General features: G+C 52.5%; 1 protein-coding gene across 2 annotated transcripts in view; it reads right to left on the reverse strand.

The window, feature by feature from the left end:
- Positions 1-17,106, reverse strand: part of ADAMTS14 (ADAM metallopeptidase with thrombospondin type 1 motif 14) — an 87,899-nt gene that overhangs the window by 7,351 nt on the left and 63,442 nt on the right. For both annotated transcript variants that reach the window (XM_025396975.1, XM_025396973.1), the window contains exons 11-19: positions 16,567-16,715; positions 14,442-14,617; positions 12,087-12,220; positions 11,581-11,704; positions 10,159-10,239; positions 5,060-5,223; positions 3,416-3,584; positions 2,837-2,969; positions 1,068-1,275 (exon numbers count right to left, since the gene is read on the reverse strand). In XM_025396975.1, coding sequence (XP_025252760.1) covers positions 1,068-1,275; positions 2,837-2,969; positions 3,416-3,584; positions 5,060-5,223; positions 10,159-10,239; positions 11,581-11,704; positions 12,087-12,220; positions 14,442-14,617; positions 16,567-16,715 — 1,338 coding nt within the window. The remainder of the gene's footprint in view (positions 1-1,067; positions 1,276-2,836; positions 2,970-3,415; positions 3,585-5,059; positions 5,224-10,158; positions 10,240-11,580; positions 11,705-12,086; positions 12,221-14,441; positions 14,618-16,566; positions 16,716-17,106) is intronic.

The following is a 17,106-nucleotide window of genomic DNA, read 5'->3' on the forward strand; positions in this document are numbered from 1 at the left end:
CAAAGATCTCCCCACCTCAGCCTCCCAAAGTGTTGGGATTCCAGGCACGAGCCACTGCATCCAGCTTGGCTTGTTTTACTTGGCATGATGTTCTCAATGTTCACATCAAATGAGTATTTAAAAGAAAACCCAAGACAATTTCCTCGAGGCAATTTCTCCTAGGTAACCTCCAGGGTCTAAGCCACAGAGCACTCAGATAACTAAGCAGGCTTACTGCTGTCTCCCTTTTGCTACCCTGACCTCCTGACAACCTTCTACAGCACTGCCAGAGTGGTCTTTACAACCTGAAATCAGAGCTTGTAATGCCTGCGTTAAAAGGCTTCCCTGGTTTCCCATTGCTCTTAGAAAAAATGCAAAGTCCTTGCAAAGCCTGTAACCACGGACCCCCACCTGCCTCCACCTGCTTCCCCAGCATTATCTTGCAGCCCCTATCCCTCCCAGTCAGCTCCAGCCCCACTGTCCTGTCGGTTTCTGGAACACTGTAAGATGGTTCCTGCCTTGGTCTCTTCCTGTGGCTTGTCGCTCTGGTCTCAGCTTGAGCAACACCTCCTCAGAGAAGCCCTCTGACCACCGTTCATCCTCCACCACATTGCCCCGCTACTCCCCACCCAGCTCCGACTGCAGTCTGTCAGTGCTTGGCTGTGGGTTGACTGATGGTCTAATACGTTTCCCTCACAGGACTGTGGGCTGCACGAGGGCAAGAATCAGCTCTGTCTGGTTGATGCTGGGTTCCCACATTCTTAGTACAAGGTCTGGCACCTTGTGCTAGTGCTCAGCAAATATTTCTGGAATGCAAGAGTGTATTTCGATCTGCTCATCTGGAACACAGGGACATGAACCCATGCCTCCCGGCACTGTGTGAAGCTTACTGGCGATAATGAATGAACAGAAAGGCCTAGCACAGAGCCATGGCCTGGGGTCTATGGGAGCTATTCTACTTTAAGAAAAACAAGATTTGATGTAGGGGGAGCAATTCAGGCAGAAACTCTCTTGCCTGCAGGGAGCACCAAAAAATCCCTCAGACCCACCTCCTCCTCAAGCCCCTCCCACCTCCTGAGGCCAATCACCTGGGACCAGGCTCCCAGCCGCCACTGGGCTGGGCAGGGCACTCGGAGACAGGGCCGTCGGGCCTCAGGCCGGTCCCCGGCGCAGGCTTTGGCTGGCATGACCTTGTGGGTTCCATTGGAGAGGGGCAGCAGGCACTGTATCCCCCGTGTCTGCACCCCCAGCTTCCCACAGCTCCGGCTGCAGGCACCCCACTCCTCCATCACCCACCTGGAAACAGGGTGAAAGGAGAGGAGGTGAGACCACGGGGACACTTCATCCCAGAGGACACTTCCCATCCCCAGACAGCTGCAGGCAGGAGCCAGAGAGTGGGTTTGGGTTTCAGAATGTTTGAGGCTTAGGACAACTGTCCACCTGGCTCTGCAGCTACCTGGGTATGTGACCTCAGGGAGGGCACTCTTCTCTCCTGCTGTGTCTCATCTGAAAAACAGGCATGATGTGTATTTAAATCCTAGCACCCTTCATGTCCTTGGGCAAGCTCTTAGCCCTCTAAGCCTCAGTTATCCCATTTTCGCATCATGATTACTTCAAAGCCGCATACATATTTGAGTACCTACTGGTGCAGGCACTGTCCTGGGTGCTGAGAAGCATCAGGGCACACAACAGATCAAAGCCACACTTTCAAGGTAGATCCCCCAATCTCCATGGGGCTCCTGGGACAAGAACACTGTTACTGTCACCGTCATCACCCACAGCTTCCGCACAGAGTAGCTATGCTGGTAGCCTGCAAGTGTCTTTTAGCCACTGAGCAACTTCCAACAGCATCTTAAGCGCATGCCCACTGGGTGCATTAGAGGAAACAAAACTGCTCTAGTGGGGATGGAAGGAGGGAGAGCCTCAACTCCTACTCCTCCTTGGGTTCCCAAGGCATCTTTTAGTGGCTTGCAGGCAGGTTTCCTAAGTCATGCTCTTCCTTAAAACCCCAAAGGGGTAGGGGTTGGGGGACACCAGCCAGGAGTTCAGGCAGAGCTAACCCTGCATGCTCTGTGATTACAGGCATTAGTGGGAAAATCAGTCTGAATAACAATACAAAGGAATGAGTGAAAGAGAAGCACAGGGGGCTGGTTATGAAGCTGTCAGGCAGAGGAGGGGCTGGGTATCATGGTCTGGCCTGGGCACAGACAAGGAGGCCACAGCAACCTCTAGCTAGTTCCCACCCTTGCCCCGATCATATGCCCAGCCTTGGGATTCCCCCAGCCCAGGGGAGCAGAAGCTGACGAGACCCAGGCAGCACCCTACCCCTGCCAGGGAGGACTCCTGGGGAAGCAGGAGGATGGGCAAGGCCCTCTGCAGTTGCTACCCGCCAGCCACCCTCGGCCTCAGTCTGCCTGGGATGTACTAGGGGAGCCCAGTGGAGGCTGAGGAGGTCTTGAGGCTGGCTCTGCAACAGGTTCAGAGGCCTGGCCAGGAGCCCTCCACCAGGCACAGCTCTCTCCTCTCCCCAAAGGCTCTCCCCCAAATAATCCCAAGGTCATCCTTGTGCTCAGAAGAGCATGTAGCCTCAAGCCAGGGAATCCCAATTAGGGGCTGGACCATGGCTGAGGGCTGGCGGGCTGAGCCGTGTCCCTAGACACCTGATAATCGGGCAGAGAAGAGGTAGAGATCAGCATCCTGGCCTGGGCCTGGAGCCCAGAAGCACTGAAACCCGTGTTGCCTGTATGGTCGTGTCTCCATAACCCAGTGCTGAGGGGAGCAGGCTCAGCAGCCCCACTGCCTGGGGCCCAGGCTAGGCATAGAACCAGACTCCTTGTCCCTCCCCGAGAGCACTCACGCAGGCTGGGAGCACAGGTGCTGATTGCAGCGCCGGCGGATGGGCTTGGGCCTCTTCTTGTGGTCACATAGGTGCCGCTGCACCATGTGGTGGTCTCGTCTGCGCCGGCAGCCATATTTGGTGAACTGGATCCCTATGGGGTGGGCAGGCTGCCGTGGGCCTAGTCTGGCCAGGCCCCCCATTGCCCTGCTGGGGCCTCAGGGGCAGTACCCATGGAGAGCCTTGTGGGCCAATCCCACCTCCCTCTGCCTATGCCCCGCCTGCCCATGTCACTTTCTGAGGGACACCTTCCTGATCAGCTCCATCTCGCTGGTGAAAAGATGGCTTTGGACAGCTGTCTGTCCTCACAGTGGGTGAGCTCTTTCAGGGCAGAGGCTCTGCCTGGATATGGCTCTAGCACCCCCAGCCTCATCCCAAAGGCCCTGCCCAAAACGGGCTTCCACACACTGGAGATCTTCAAGGAGAAACTGAGTCACAGGCAAGGACACATCAAATAGAGACAACATTAGCCCCCACCCCTGCCTCTCAAGGGATCCTGGGCTGCCCCAACAATGCACTGGTGGGTCAGGGAATCGGTACCTCCTCCACAGGCCTTGCTGCAGGGGGCCCAGCTCTTGAGCGCCCACTCATAGGTATCCGTCTCCTCCAGGAGCACATTGTTGCTCCCAATGAGGGGCAGCAGGTCCTCATGGATGATGTACTTGTAGGCCAAGCTGCTGCGGGGGCCACCCTCAGTTGGGGGGAGCACCTGAGGAGAGATGGGGAGCTGGCACAGGACCAGAGAAGGAAGCAAGGGTGGCATGCACTGGGAGGGGAGGGTCCAAAGAGAAGGCCTTAGGGTCGGAGAACCTGTGAAAGCTGGAATGAGGTAGTGCCCAGCATGGCTGGGGTGCGGTAGGAGGTTGGACTCAGATCAGCTGCCATGGGACAAACTCAGGCTGGACACTTGCCGTGTGCCAGGCCCAAGGGCAGCCGGTGCACCTAGGAATGCTCTTCTTTTCATAGACCTAAGTTCGGACGGGAGGGCAGGGCTGTCTGTCTGTCTGTCTGTTCTGCTCACTGCAGCATCCACACTGCCTGGCTCTAGAAGGCAGTTAATAAGAATGGTCTGGATACTGACCCTCATCAAATATATGACTTGCAAGTATTTTCCCCCATTCTGAAGGTGGTCTTTTCCTTTCCTTGATAATGTCTTTTGATGCACTAAAGTTTTCAATCTTGATGAAGTCCAATTTATCTATTTTTTCTTTTGCTGTATATGCTTTTAGTGCCTGTCATATCTAAGAATCCAGAATCATAAAGATTTGCCCCTCTGTTCTTTTCTAAGAGTTGTATGGTTTAAGCTCTTATATCTATTTTGAGTTAATATTTGTATATGGTGTGAGGAAGGGGTCGAACTTCATTCTTTTGTATGTAGATATCCAGGTGTCCTGGCACCATATTTTGAAGACACTATTCGTTCCCCATCAAATGGCCTTGGTACACTTGTTGAAAATCACCTGGCCATAAGTGTATGAGTGGTCAACAAATATAAGGTGAGTCAAAAATATGTGCTGGATTGAATTGATAATACTGACACCAATAGGCCACAGAGCCTGTCCTCCAGGAGCCCCCCAGCTGGTGAGGGTGACACCAGGAACAAAATCCATCCAAGGTATCCCTGCCACCAGCCAGTGCTGAGGGCACCATGGACAGAGCTCCTCCTGGTCTCATCTGCTGGGTTAATCCCTGCTCCACAAGCCCTGGCCCATGCTCTAGGAAGGGGGTTATGGGCAGCAATGGGCCCCAGTCAGCTCCTTGTTCCCTTTTTAGGAGCCTGGAGCCCCTGGATCAGCTGCCTTAAAGCCCAAGGAAGCTGCTCCTGGACTCCCTTGCCAGCCATGCTATGATGCACACAGATGCGGGATTATGCCAGGATGACCCAGCCTTGCCCAGCCTCCCTCCAGGCTCCATGTCCAAGACTGCCTTAAAGAGGACAGGCTCCCTGCATGTAGCATCTGGGGTCTGACAGTGAGACGATAACTCTCTTTATCTCTCCTCACTTGCCATCCTGCAGGCTTTTAAGTACAAATGAGGAGCTGACCCCAGGATGGAAGGTGCCTTGCCCTCGCCCAGGCTCCTAAAGACACCAAAATGGTGCCACGCTGGCTTGGCAGCAGATGTAGTGATCTAAGGGGACAAGGGGGTTGGGCAGGGGCTGCCACCACACAGAGTGGGGCTCACCAGGATGGCAATGGCTTCAGGCAGGGGCCCACTGGTCTTGAGGCTTTCCTTGGCATCCTCCACTGCAGCCTCCCACTCCAGGCCCATGGCGGTGAAGGTCCGGCTTGTGGCTTCCTTGCCTTTGGGGTTGAGGATGAAGCTGCCGGTGACCTGGTTCTTCACCACTGGCCGGTGAGGAGAGAGAGTCACACAGATTTCTGCCCCTCTCCACAGGGGGCGGGCCCCAAATATGATATTCAAGGCCTTCCCAGTGAGCCGTCTGGGCTCCTGTCCACCTGCCTTTCCTCCCCACCCAAGCCCTCCTGAGTCAGACAGGTCAACACACTCCCCGTCACACATACACACACACACACCTGCCACCATCTCTGGGTGCGCGCGCATGCACACACACACACACACACACACACACACACTCTTGTTGCTGCCTCTGGGTCCTAGTGCACACCATTCCTCCCACCCTTACTGCCTTCCTTTCTTCCTGCCTAACTAATCTCTACCCATAGTTGAGGCTCAGCATAATCCCCTCTCCTCCAGGGAGTCTTCTTTGGTTTCCCAATCCTCAGGGATTCTGCCCTACCTAGAATTTCTATAGCAGAGCATAGAGGTTGAGAGTACAGATTCTGGAGTCAGATTGATGGTGAGGAAACTACTCAGCCCCACTGTGTTGCCTCAGTTTCACCATCTGGAGAATGGGAATGATAACTGTACCCAGTTCACAGGGCTGCTGCTGCCCCAGGAGGATAATAGAAATCCCCGCCCCCCACTACTGAGGCTCTCAGGACAATGAGAAGAGTTCAGAAACATAGCCAGCTTGGCAAGTAGTGACGTACAGTGGGCACTATCGCTAGACCACCAGAAAAGTGCTGGCCTTTGGCATTGCTGTGATTGCAGATGCCATGCCTCTTCCAGCAGCCTGTTGGCTCATCTCCATCTTGGTGTCCTCGGCCCAGCACGGGCCCTGGCACAGAGGCAGAGATTTTAAAAATCCATAAATTTCTACCCCTTAATATCCCAGTCAGTGAGTAACTCACAACTTACTACCAAAAGACCCCAGGAGGCAGGTGGGTGGGAGACATGTAGATGCCGACAACTGGCCAAGGTCCCTGAGTGGTACCTTTGGTCACCCTGAACTTCCTAGGGCCCAGCAGCCTGAAACCCAAGCCCCCTAGCCAAGTAGGGACGGCAAAGTCTCCAGAGCCCTGGGGTGTCCAGGAGGAAGGGCCCACAGAGCTCCTACCTGGGACAGATTTAAATGGTCATAACTGTCATATAAGAGCTAAGGATCCGAGAACACTAACCATGTGCCAGTCACTCTGCCAACTGCTTCAGTTCAATCCTTAAATACATCCTAAGGGCTGGGCTATTGTTAATACAGATGGGGAATTGGAGGCTCCTAGACACACAGTGTCCTGGACACACAGTGGGCTACAGTTGGAGCTGGGCCAGAACCCAGGTGCCCAGAGACACAGCAGCAATGTGGGGGTGGCAGGGGTTGGGGAAGAGGGGTAGAAAAAGAAGAGCCTTGCTCCTTCCTGGGAGGCTGCTGGAGAGATGCCCCTCACCTCCTGCCCACCCCAGGCCTCTCCCTCAGGCTCCCTGACCGCTCTCGGCCCCCAGCAGCTTCAGACTGTCTAGGCTAAGGCTGGGCAGCTCCTCAGGCCAGGTGCAGACTCCAGTCCTCCTATTGCCCTTGACTACTCCTGCACCTCACTGTAGCAGAGCCCCGACTATGCACCCCTCATTCCAGACAGTGGGGGGTGGACCACCATAAACTCTCCACTGTCCAGACCCAGTCCTGAATCGAGGCTCCACCACTGACCTGCTCTGTATCTAACCTTTCTCTGAGCCTCAGTTTCCTTTAACTGCAAAACGGGATAACAATATTCATAGATGGCCATGAGGCTTACTAAACATAATGCATGAAAAGTGGCAACTCATGGCCCAGCGCATGGGAGATACAAACAGCGTGAGTTCTCCTTCTCTTCCCTACACTTCCTTTCAGAGAGTCCATGTCCCCAATTCCAGGAGAGTCTAATGACAATGGACAGAGCCTCTCCCTTCATTGCCAGAGCTGCCACCTGTCCTGGGCCTCTACATATCCTGTTGGGTACACACACCCCTACACAGGCATGCACACACATGCACACACTCACACTCACATACACATATTCACACGTTTTCACTGAAGGCCACTGTGTGCCTCACACGTGTATAACACACAACCTGTGCCAACTTCAGAGTTCAGCTCCTGGGTCGCCCCTGCTTCGCTCTCCCCACCAGGCTCCCCGGAAAACTCTAACCCTTCAGGGAACTCACCCAACAAACAGGCAAGCAAGCCTGCACTTGGCCTGCCCCCGGTGCTAGCAGCCTGTGCCATGACCTCCACAGAAGACTAGTTCTTTGAGGGGATCAAAGAACTAGGTTTCTGGAGACAGCAGAAGGTGGAAGGGGCTGCTAATGTTCTGCAATCATCCCCAGGCGATGCAGTGTCAGTGAGCTCCACCTCTTTTTGGAATAGATGTCCCTTCTCTCCTTGCCCCTTCCCTCCCCCGGCCCCTAACTCCAGCACATTCCCCACAGCCAGGCAGGCATAGCAGGCAGGACTTGTCTGAACCAATGTCCTCTAACCTGGGCTCGCTGTGGTAGAGTGGCATGGCTGGCAAGGGAACCGCTGAGAGGCAGGAGACCTGGGCCCAGACTGTCTCTGCCCACACCTCTCAAGGATGAATCAGGGCATACAGAGGCCCCCAATCCACTTTGGTTCTCAGTTTCCCCTTGTGCCTATGGCCTGTTGGGACGATGCCCTTCAGGTGCCTTCAAGAATATAAGTTTAGGAACCCAGTGCAGCTGTGTTAGGGGAGGTGCCAATGCAGATGCATTCTCCAGGAAATGCAAGTTATCTAGGAAACTTTGAAGATATTTACAAATTGCTGTTTTGACGATAACCTAAAAATATGAATGGCAGCATTTGTGTGTGATGTGAGCCTGCCAAGAGATATGTGTTTTGTTTTTCCATTTATGATGAAATTAGTGCCAAGCAGTGTGACTTGGCAGACATAATAGGTAAGAGGGGCCTCTGTGACATTTCAAGGGGACATTGTGGCCTGTATGTCCTCTGCAAAGGGGTCTGAACACAGACGCCACTGCCCAGTGTGGGAGAAGCAGCCTGCTGCCCACCTGCCACTGGGACCCTGCTCTGAACCAGGCTCACGGGGTTTGAACCGAAATATAATTCACATGCCATACAACTCACTCGAATAAGGTGTGCAATTCAGTGAAATTTTTTTTGAGACGCTCCAGCCCCCCAAGTAGCTTAGGACTACAGGCATGCACCACTATGTCTAGCTGATTTTTGTATTTTTTTGTAGAGACTGGATTTTGCCATGTTCCCCAGGCTGATCTCAAACTTCTGAGCTCAAGCGATCCACCCACCTTGGCCTCCCAAAGTTGTTGGGATTACAGACGTGAGCAACTGCACCCGACGTGATTTTTAAGTAGATTCAGCCATCGTCACTGTCTAATTCCAGAACATTTTCATCACCCCAAAAAGAAACCTGATACCCATTAGCCATCATGCCTCTTTCCTTCCCCAGCCCCTGGCCGCCACTAATCTATTCTCTCTCTCTCTCTCTATGGATTTGCCTTTCTGGACATGTCTATTTTTTGACAGCCAATTTAGTTTCAGCAAAAAATGAAACCAAACATCTATCACATTATATTAATGGCCTTAATTTAAATTTATTAATTTATTGCGGGGTTCTCATTTTTAATTCAGCCTGGCTTCATAGTTGGATAACTGTTACAAGCATAAGGATGTCACCTCATTTAGTGGCTTGGTGTTTGAGTGTTATTATAATGAGAATAATGTAATAATTATAATGAGAATAATTTGTGGTAGACTGCAGAATGCCTCTATATTCCTCCTCTTCCTCTATGCATGCTCCTTTGCACTGTAATTTCACCACTTCTAGCATCAAGAGCTAGTCTATTTTTCTACCCCTTAAATCTGGGATTGGCCATGTGACTTGGACTAATGGCACACTAGAAAACATGACACAAGCCGTTCCTGAGGACTATGTGACAGACATAATGTGAATAATACTGGGTTAGCCTGGTGGCCCTGCCACCTCCATGACCCCAGCTGACAGCCAGTACCAACCACCAGACATGTGAGTGAGGCCATCCTAGACCAACCAGCTCCCAGAGAACTACCAGCTGAGGGTATCTGCATGAGTCGGTCCAGGCAGACAGGTAGAAGAACCACCTCACAGAGCCCAGCCCAAACTGATGCCTCACAGGACTGCAAGCTAAGAAGCAATTCTTGTTTGAAGTTCCTAAGTTTTGGAGTGGAGTGTTAGGCAGCAAAAGTTGACTGATATACTCTGTGAAAATGGTTTTCCTTGAGCCAGGTGCAGTGGCTCATGCCTGTAATCCCAGCACTTTGGGAGGCCAAGGTGGGTGGACCATGAGGTCAGGAGTTCGAGACCAGGCTGGCCAAGATGGTGAAACCCCATCTCTACTAAAAAATACAAAAATTAGCCAGGCATGGTGGTGGGCACCAGTAATTCCAGCTACTTGGGAGGCTGAGGCAGGAGAATCACTTGAACCCGGGAGGCAGAGTTTGCAGTGAGCCGAGATTGCGCCACTGCACTCCAGCCTAGACGACAGAGCAAGACTCCATCTCAAAAAAAAAAAAAAAAAAAAAAAAAAAAAAAACCTTCANGCCTAGACGACAGAGCAAGACTCCATCTCAAAAAAAAAAAAAAAAAAAGAAAATGGTTTTCCTTTAACAGCCATCTATATGCGCAAGAAATTATTAACAGTAGTTGCCCTTGGGGAAGAAAACTGCCCCCGGGGTACAGGGGTAGGAAGGGGACTCTTTACTAGGTCCCCTTTTAGACCTTCTGAAATATAAACCATGGAATGGGTTACCCATGCAGCAAAAATTTAAAATAAAATGAAAAGGGGGTCTCTGCCCATTATTCCAGTTACTACAATTCCACTTGTACTAGAATCTTGCCCTCTGCTCTCCCAGCTCCCCCAAATCAGAGGGCAGGGCCTGGGGCCCCGCTGTCCCTTCCCAGCACCCTGGCACTCACCAATGCGGTGAGGGGACTTCTCCAGTGCCTCAATCTGGATGTGTCTGGCACCTGCCGGGATCTGCACCAGCTTGAGAGCTCCTGCCACACAAGGGGATCCAGAAGTCGTGAGCATTCTAAGCTGGTGGTCCCACTGCCCAGCATCCCCCACTCCCCTGCTGGGCACCCAGGAACATCTCATTTGATCACAGAACCTCTCTGAACCTCTGTATCCTCATTTGTAAACTGAGGATGAGACCTTCTCCATAAGGGTGCTGGGAGGATCTAATGAGACGTGTCCTGTAAACTCTAAGGGCCTCTGTGTGTGTGAGAGCGGCTATTACTTCCCTCTTTCCTGACCCTCTTCCTCTACCTCTCACTTCTGCCCTTCCCCCCTCCCTTTTTGCTCCTCTGACTCTCTCTCCCCATTTCTTCTCAGACCTTAAACTACTCGCTACTGATGGAATTTAATGATAAAGGCCGTGAGGACCCCACATGACTGTCCTGAGCCCCCATGGCCCTCCCGACCCAAGGCCTGGACTTTCTCAGAGCCACCAATCTTGTCCCCAACAATCAAAGGTGAGACAAAGTGTAACATCTCCCAAGGGAAAATAGGCCCCCTTTACACTAAAGTGTGAATGACTGATATTGGGTTCTTTTCCACAGCAAGTTTGGTCAGATTGGAGGTAGAGAGGAAAGTCAAGGGACTCAAAGATACCAGGAATTCAAAGCAGCAAGTGCCGCAGGTTTAAAAAAATAAGAAAGAGGCCGGGCGCGGTGGCTCAAGCCTGTAATCCCAGCACTTTGGGAGGCCGAGATGGGTGGATCACGAGGTCAGGAGATCGAGACCATCCTGGCGAACACGGTGAAACCCCGTCTCTACTAAAAAATACAAAAAACTAGCCGGGCGCCGTGGCGGGCACTTGTAGTCCCAGCTACTCGGGAAGGCTGAGGCAGGAGAATGGCGTAAACCCGGGAGGCGGAGCTTGCAGTGAGCTGAGATCCGGCCACTGCACTCCAGCCTGGGCGACACAGCGAGACTCCGTCTCAAAAAAAAAAAAAAAAAAAATGAGAAAGAGAGGAAAAGAAAATTATCAGTCCAGTCTTGGCTACCCCTTTAGACCTGTCTGACCTCTCCCTCCCACCAGTAACCCCAGGGTCCAAGGGATGGCCAAGCTCCCATGACAACACATTGCCTAGCGGGAAAATGCCTCTTGGAGCTCCTGGGCCCCAGACTCAGGGAGGAGCTTGCCTGGAAGATGAGGTGACTGGCTGCAGCACCTGGCTCACCAGCCTGGGCAGCCCAGGAAGGCCTAGAGATGGGCCCCAGGGCCCCTTCTCCCCACCCCAGACTGTGGCACAGTTCAAGGAGGGAGGGCCCCCCAAGGGACGGCAAGAACTCCAGTCAGCCCTCATCATCCCCCCAGCCCCAGCCCAACTCACCTGCCTGCTTAGAGGCCTTTCCCAGCGTCCCCTTCACAGTCCTGCAGTGGGAGTTGTCACCCCCGCAGACTCCACACTTGTCATCTGCCTTCATGGACCCCACCTCCTTGTCACAGCCGACAGGCTGAGGCCAGAGGTGAGGTCAGTGGGAGGAGGCTCCCCTGCCCCCACCGCCACCCCGGGGCTCCCATTCCCATCCCCAGGCCCTGGTCAGGAGAAGACCTCTGGCCTGAGAGGTGTCCCTGGACAGGATCTGGCACAAATTCACCGTGGGACCTGGGTGAGGTCTAAACCCGGCATGATGAGGATTCTTGCCATCTCCTCTTCCCTCCAATGGGGCTGAGCAATAATTAACCCCTTCCAGCTCCCCAGGGCTATGCTGAGGACCAACAGGGTGTTGCGAGTGGGCCAGTGAGGCAATGCTCATCTTCCCAGGCAGGAGGAGTTGCAGTGCAGCCCTCTAGTCCCCCTCTGCCGGTAGTTGGGGTGGCCCGGGGTGCACCCACCACACACTCGCCACGCGCACAGACGCTGTATGGGTCCCGGTAGCTGCAGCGTGTCCCATCATGAACCACCTGGTTCATGAACACCACGTCCCCCGTGTCCGCCGACTGGCAGATCAGCTCACACTTCTGCGTATCTGTAGGCAGAGGGACTGTGCTGAGTCCCCAGCTGGGCTCAGAGAAAGTGGCCCAGGACAGATCAGTGCGTGGTCCAGCCAGAAAGCTCCGGGGCCAGCTCTGGGCAGCTGGGGGAGCACTGAGTGTGGTGCTGGGGCTGAAAATCCCTGCTGTGTCACTTATCAGCCATGTGACCTTGGGTAAATGCTCCGACCTCTCCCAGCCTTTGTTCCCTATTTTTATTATCCCTAATCAGTAAAATGTCACATCAGCTTATTGAGAAAAATCGAGTGATAAAGTAATAATAAGCCAACACTTAGTGAATGCTTACTATGTACTAGATATTTCTAAAACCTTCATATGCCCTTAAAATACAGCTTTAATGGCTTTTCATGAATTAACTCATTTAACTCTCTCAATACCTCAATGAGGTAGGTGCTAGCATTACAGAGGAGGAAACTGAGGACCAGAGAGGTTAAGGAACTTGCTCAAGTCCACACAGCCACATGGTAAGTGGTTCAGCCTGGATTGTAACCCAAGCAGTCTGGCTTGAGTCCTGCTCTGACCCTTAAAAAACTTCACTGTGCACATGTATGACATGTGTCTTAACATGTTTGTAAACATTAGAAGGCTGCATGAAAGTAAGGCAGAAAAGGGGTCTGTATCTGGGTTTGCAAAATGGAGCAACAGTCTGGTCCTAACAATTAAATGTTTCCTTCTTTATGTGGGTTATAGATGTCCTAAAAAGGAGGTTCCAGAGAACATATAAACACTTACTGTACTTCTTAGAAAAAAGGAGGTTGGAGGCTTAGCTAACTTCCTGGAATTCGTCTAACAGTCCTGGGAAAAACCCGAAGTCCAGCTGCCCCACAAGCCTCCCAGTCCCTCCTCTCCCCAATGTTGTGGTTGCTGGTTTGGTTTCTGAACAGATCTGGAAGGCTTTCAAACCAAGCTTCCCTCAGCCAATTACTAAGGAACCTGCTGGGCTCTGCTCTGGTCCCTGGGCTCCCAGGACAGCTGGTGACTCCTTGTCTCCAGCAGGAAGGGCTCAAGTCTGGGGCCACAGCCTCCAAGACCACCTTGGATTTCATGCACAGGAACCAGATTCCTGGAGGGACCCGGGTCTCAGGGGGCTCCAATCCAGCACAGGCAGGATCCTGACCCAGGCGGGCAGCTCTCTGGGCAGCAACGGAAGCCAGCCAATAGTGCCAAGGGAGTGGGGAGCTCCCCAGAGTGGGAGGAATCCAAGCAGAGAGAAGACACCCCCTGCAGGGATGCTCTGAAAGAATCTGGCAACGACAGGCCTCTGAGGTCCCTTCCAACCTGAAGAGTCTGTCATTCTAGACAGAGCTGCAGAGCTGAAGGTTCCGGGGTGGAGCCCGGGCTCCGGGGAGGGACGCCCGTCCTGATGGGAGCTGTCTGGGTCAAGGGTTGTGTGATGGAGAATGAGCATCTGTCCATGTGGGACCCACAGAGAGGCTAGCAGGGGAAAGCTGGAATCAGAGGATCACTGAGGGCCCTTCCAGCCGAGGCTCTGACTTGCCACAAATCCCAACGCTTCCCTGGATGCTCTGCCGCTATGGAACCATCACTGGAAACACTCAAAAACAGACGGGAACTGGCACCACTATGGTCCCCAAATTCAGACTCTTTATATGAGTCCAGAAGTCCTGTGTATGTCCCAGGGCAGCCTAGAGAGTCAGTATGAAGATCCCACCAGATCCAACTGCCTGCATTCCAAAATCATCTCATTGACTCTGCAGAAACCACAGCCCAGTCAGTAAAACCTAAAAACACAGCATGTAATAGGACTGAGCTCCTCAAGACACTGGTCATGCAACGGGAAGGGTGCCTGCACCTGTGTGATTCTTCTCCCCGCAGATAAGGACAGAAGACGAAAGGCAGGCAACCCTAACAGCCAACACTGCTACCGGCCATGGCAACACCTGTGTGTGAAGTGTCCCTTCCTCAAGACGCTCTCCTTGCATCTGCCAGAAAACTGTCATCATAAGTACACAAATCAGGGATGGCCTTGATGGGGATGATGACCCCAGAAGTATGCCAAGAACAGGTCTACACAAGGGTATATGGCGAGCCTGCTGACTGCAGTCTCCCTTTTGGTACCCCCACTGTCCCTCCACCTTCACTGGTGGGTGCGGGGGTGGGAGGCCCTGCCTGGGCACACACAGCCCCCGCAGATGCCCAAGGACATGGGGTGGGAGGGGGGTGGGGCCCGCTTACCATCGGCAGGCTCATAGGGCACCCAGCTGTGCTTGGCGTTCTGGTGCACATAGTAGGAATTGCGCTTGGCACACTGCTGCGCCCGGAAGTCCTCGTAGGGCCCAGGGCACTCCTCGCTGTTGCAGACCTGGTACTCGAACATGGGCCCTAAGCACGGGCGGCCTCCATAGGCTGGGCTGGGACAGGCACAGAGAAATGGGTGACCTTGCTGGTTGGGAAGGCTGGGGAGGGCCAGGCTTCCCATATGGCCACCAGGAGCAGCTCAGCCATTCACAATAGCATGACAAGGTCCCTCCACTGACATAAACCAGAGAATGGCTCCCAGGGTGGGGGCTACGGAACTCAGCCTTCCAGGTCCCTCTTCCTCCCTGCTTTACCCTTCCGACATACACCACCTATTCCATGGTGAGTGTGATGGACAGACGTACAGACTGACACAGGGACTGACTAACCCTCTCCAGCTGGGCTGGAAGAGAAATCCGTCTTATTCGCCTTTGTGGGTGCCTTCAACTGTTTTGCAGGCCCTGGCATAGAGCAGGCCCCCATAAACAACTCGGCCACTCCCATTTGCATCCACTTCCACTTAACATCATCATAAACTAAGGAGTGGTAAAAGAAACTTGGATTTGGAATCAGACGAGCTGGCTTCCAAGTCCTGACCGTGCAACCTTGGCCAGGCCACTTAGCCTTGCTGTGGCTTAATTTCCCCTTGAAAACAGGGGGAAAATAATAATCCCTCTTATTTTACATACCTCCTGGTGTGTCTGTGAAGAATAGTAAGAAAAGGTATTTTATAATCATCTATGCTCTCTTCTCCATTAAGTCAAGAGGATTGGGTAAGACTTGATACAAAGTGTCCAAGTGCTGGGGTTAACAGTACCCTACTCATAGACATGTGGTAGAACTGCACAGATTTTTGTACCTAAGTGCTTAGCATCCCACCTAGCACAAAATGCTTAACATACTATAATAATGATTATTATAACAGCAGCTGTCTTCTATTAAGCATTTACTTGTGTGAGCATGATGCTGACAGCACACATATTATTTCATTTAAGCCTCATAAAATAAAAATAGTTATTACAGAGGAGCTCAATAAATGGTAGCTTTGATACCAATTATACTGAGGGATAATTGTCGGTCTTGCCTGCAAGGTGATTTACTATAACCACAGTCTTTGTATTTCCGAAAGAGGAAAGTTACAAGGCAGTCCATTTTGGTTCATGTGTGTAGAAGGTCAATACGGCCGTCTATATTAACTATATGGCTATATCATCTAAAACAAAGAAACGGCTGCTTCAATAGGCAGTGAGTTTCCCATCCCTAGAGATAAATAACAGAGTATGAATGACCACTCCTGAGGACACCAGAGCCACTGTGACCCTACAATGCTGCGATTCCACAGTCTTCATCATACCTCTCAGTGCTGTGAGGGGTCAGGCCAAGCCTGGTCGTTGTGGGGGTTTGGAATCCCTGCATTCCAAGAGCCAATCGACCCATGCAGCCAGCCTTGGCCAGTCCCCATCTCTCGTGGTGCTGTTCTAAAAAGGCTGCTTCAGCTTGGAGATGGAGATGGAGAACTAGGGCTCAGATGTCCCAGAACCATGGTATAGGGGAGAAGATCCCCATAGAGAGGATGAGAAGGGAGAATGGACATCTCTCCCAGAATGCTAAAACTCAGGAGTGGGGAGGAGAGGAAGGACCTTTGATGTTAGAAAGAGGTAAGTTAAGAAAAATTAAAGGATGATTTTCTCCATGTGGTAGAAAACAAAGTTAGAGAATTGATTCTTCCAACAAAGAGCTTAGATCAGTGTTTCTCAAAGTTTAGCCAGAGGATCGGGGTCATCAGAGGACTTGTTACGTACATGAAGAAGTAGGGCCACCCAGACTCTGGGGAATCTTCTGCACATGAGCTTGAGAACCACTGGTTCAGACAAACGCACAGAAGGCAGACCTGAGAGTCCTTAGTGGATGCAGGTAGGAGTGATCTGCCTCTACCAGCAATTTTGTGTCCTCATGCACTAGCATACACAACCACCCACAGGGGCCCTTCTCTCCTGCACTGTCTCCCCAGTGCCTTCCCCTTCAAGCCCCTGCCCTCCCCACCCTTGCCAAGCACACTCACGGAGGGTTGTTGCAGCTCCGGCTGCGGGATCGCACCCCGCCCCCACATGACCGCGAACATGACCCAAACTTGGTCCAGGAGCTCCAGCCTCCATCCTGGCCGTATGTCTGCTCCGGTGACTTCCAGATGCAGTGACCTTTGAAGCACCACTGGGGCAGAGCAGAGCGCATGAGATCACCCTGGGCTGCTGCTGCTGCTGAGCCCACCCAGGGAGCCAGAAAAAGGGATAGCAAGAGCATGAGCCTGGGTTTAGGCAGAATCCCACCCTAGTACGAGCTGAGCAGCCTTAGACAAAGGGCTTGCCTTTCTGAGCCTGTTCCTCAACAGGACAACGTGGGTAACTGTACCTGCTCATAGCATCTGATGAGGTCATACCCGGTATACAAAGCCATCCAGAAATGGCAGATCTTATGATGAACAATAATAAATGTGCAATTATTTGCACTCCCGGGAATAATAAAAGGCTGATAGGAGAGAGATGACACGATCTTCCCACACTAGCTAGAGTTGATCTTGGCTCTGTATCTCAAAATTACCTTC

This window comes from Theropithecus gelada, chromosome 9, assembly GCF_003255815.1.
Source record: "Theropithecus gelada isolate Dixy chromosome 9, Tgel_1.0, whole genome shotgun sequence".
Classification (NCBI taxonomy): Eukaryota; Metazoa; Chordata; class Mammalia; order Primates; family Cercopithecidae; genus Theropithecus; species Theropithecus gelada.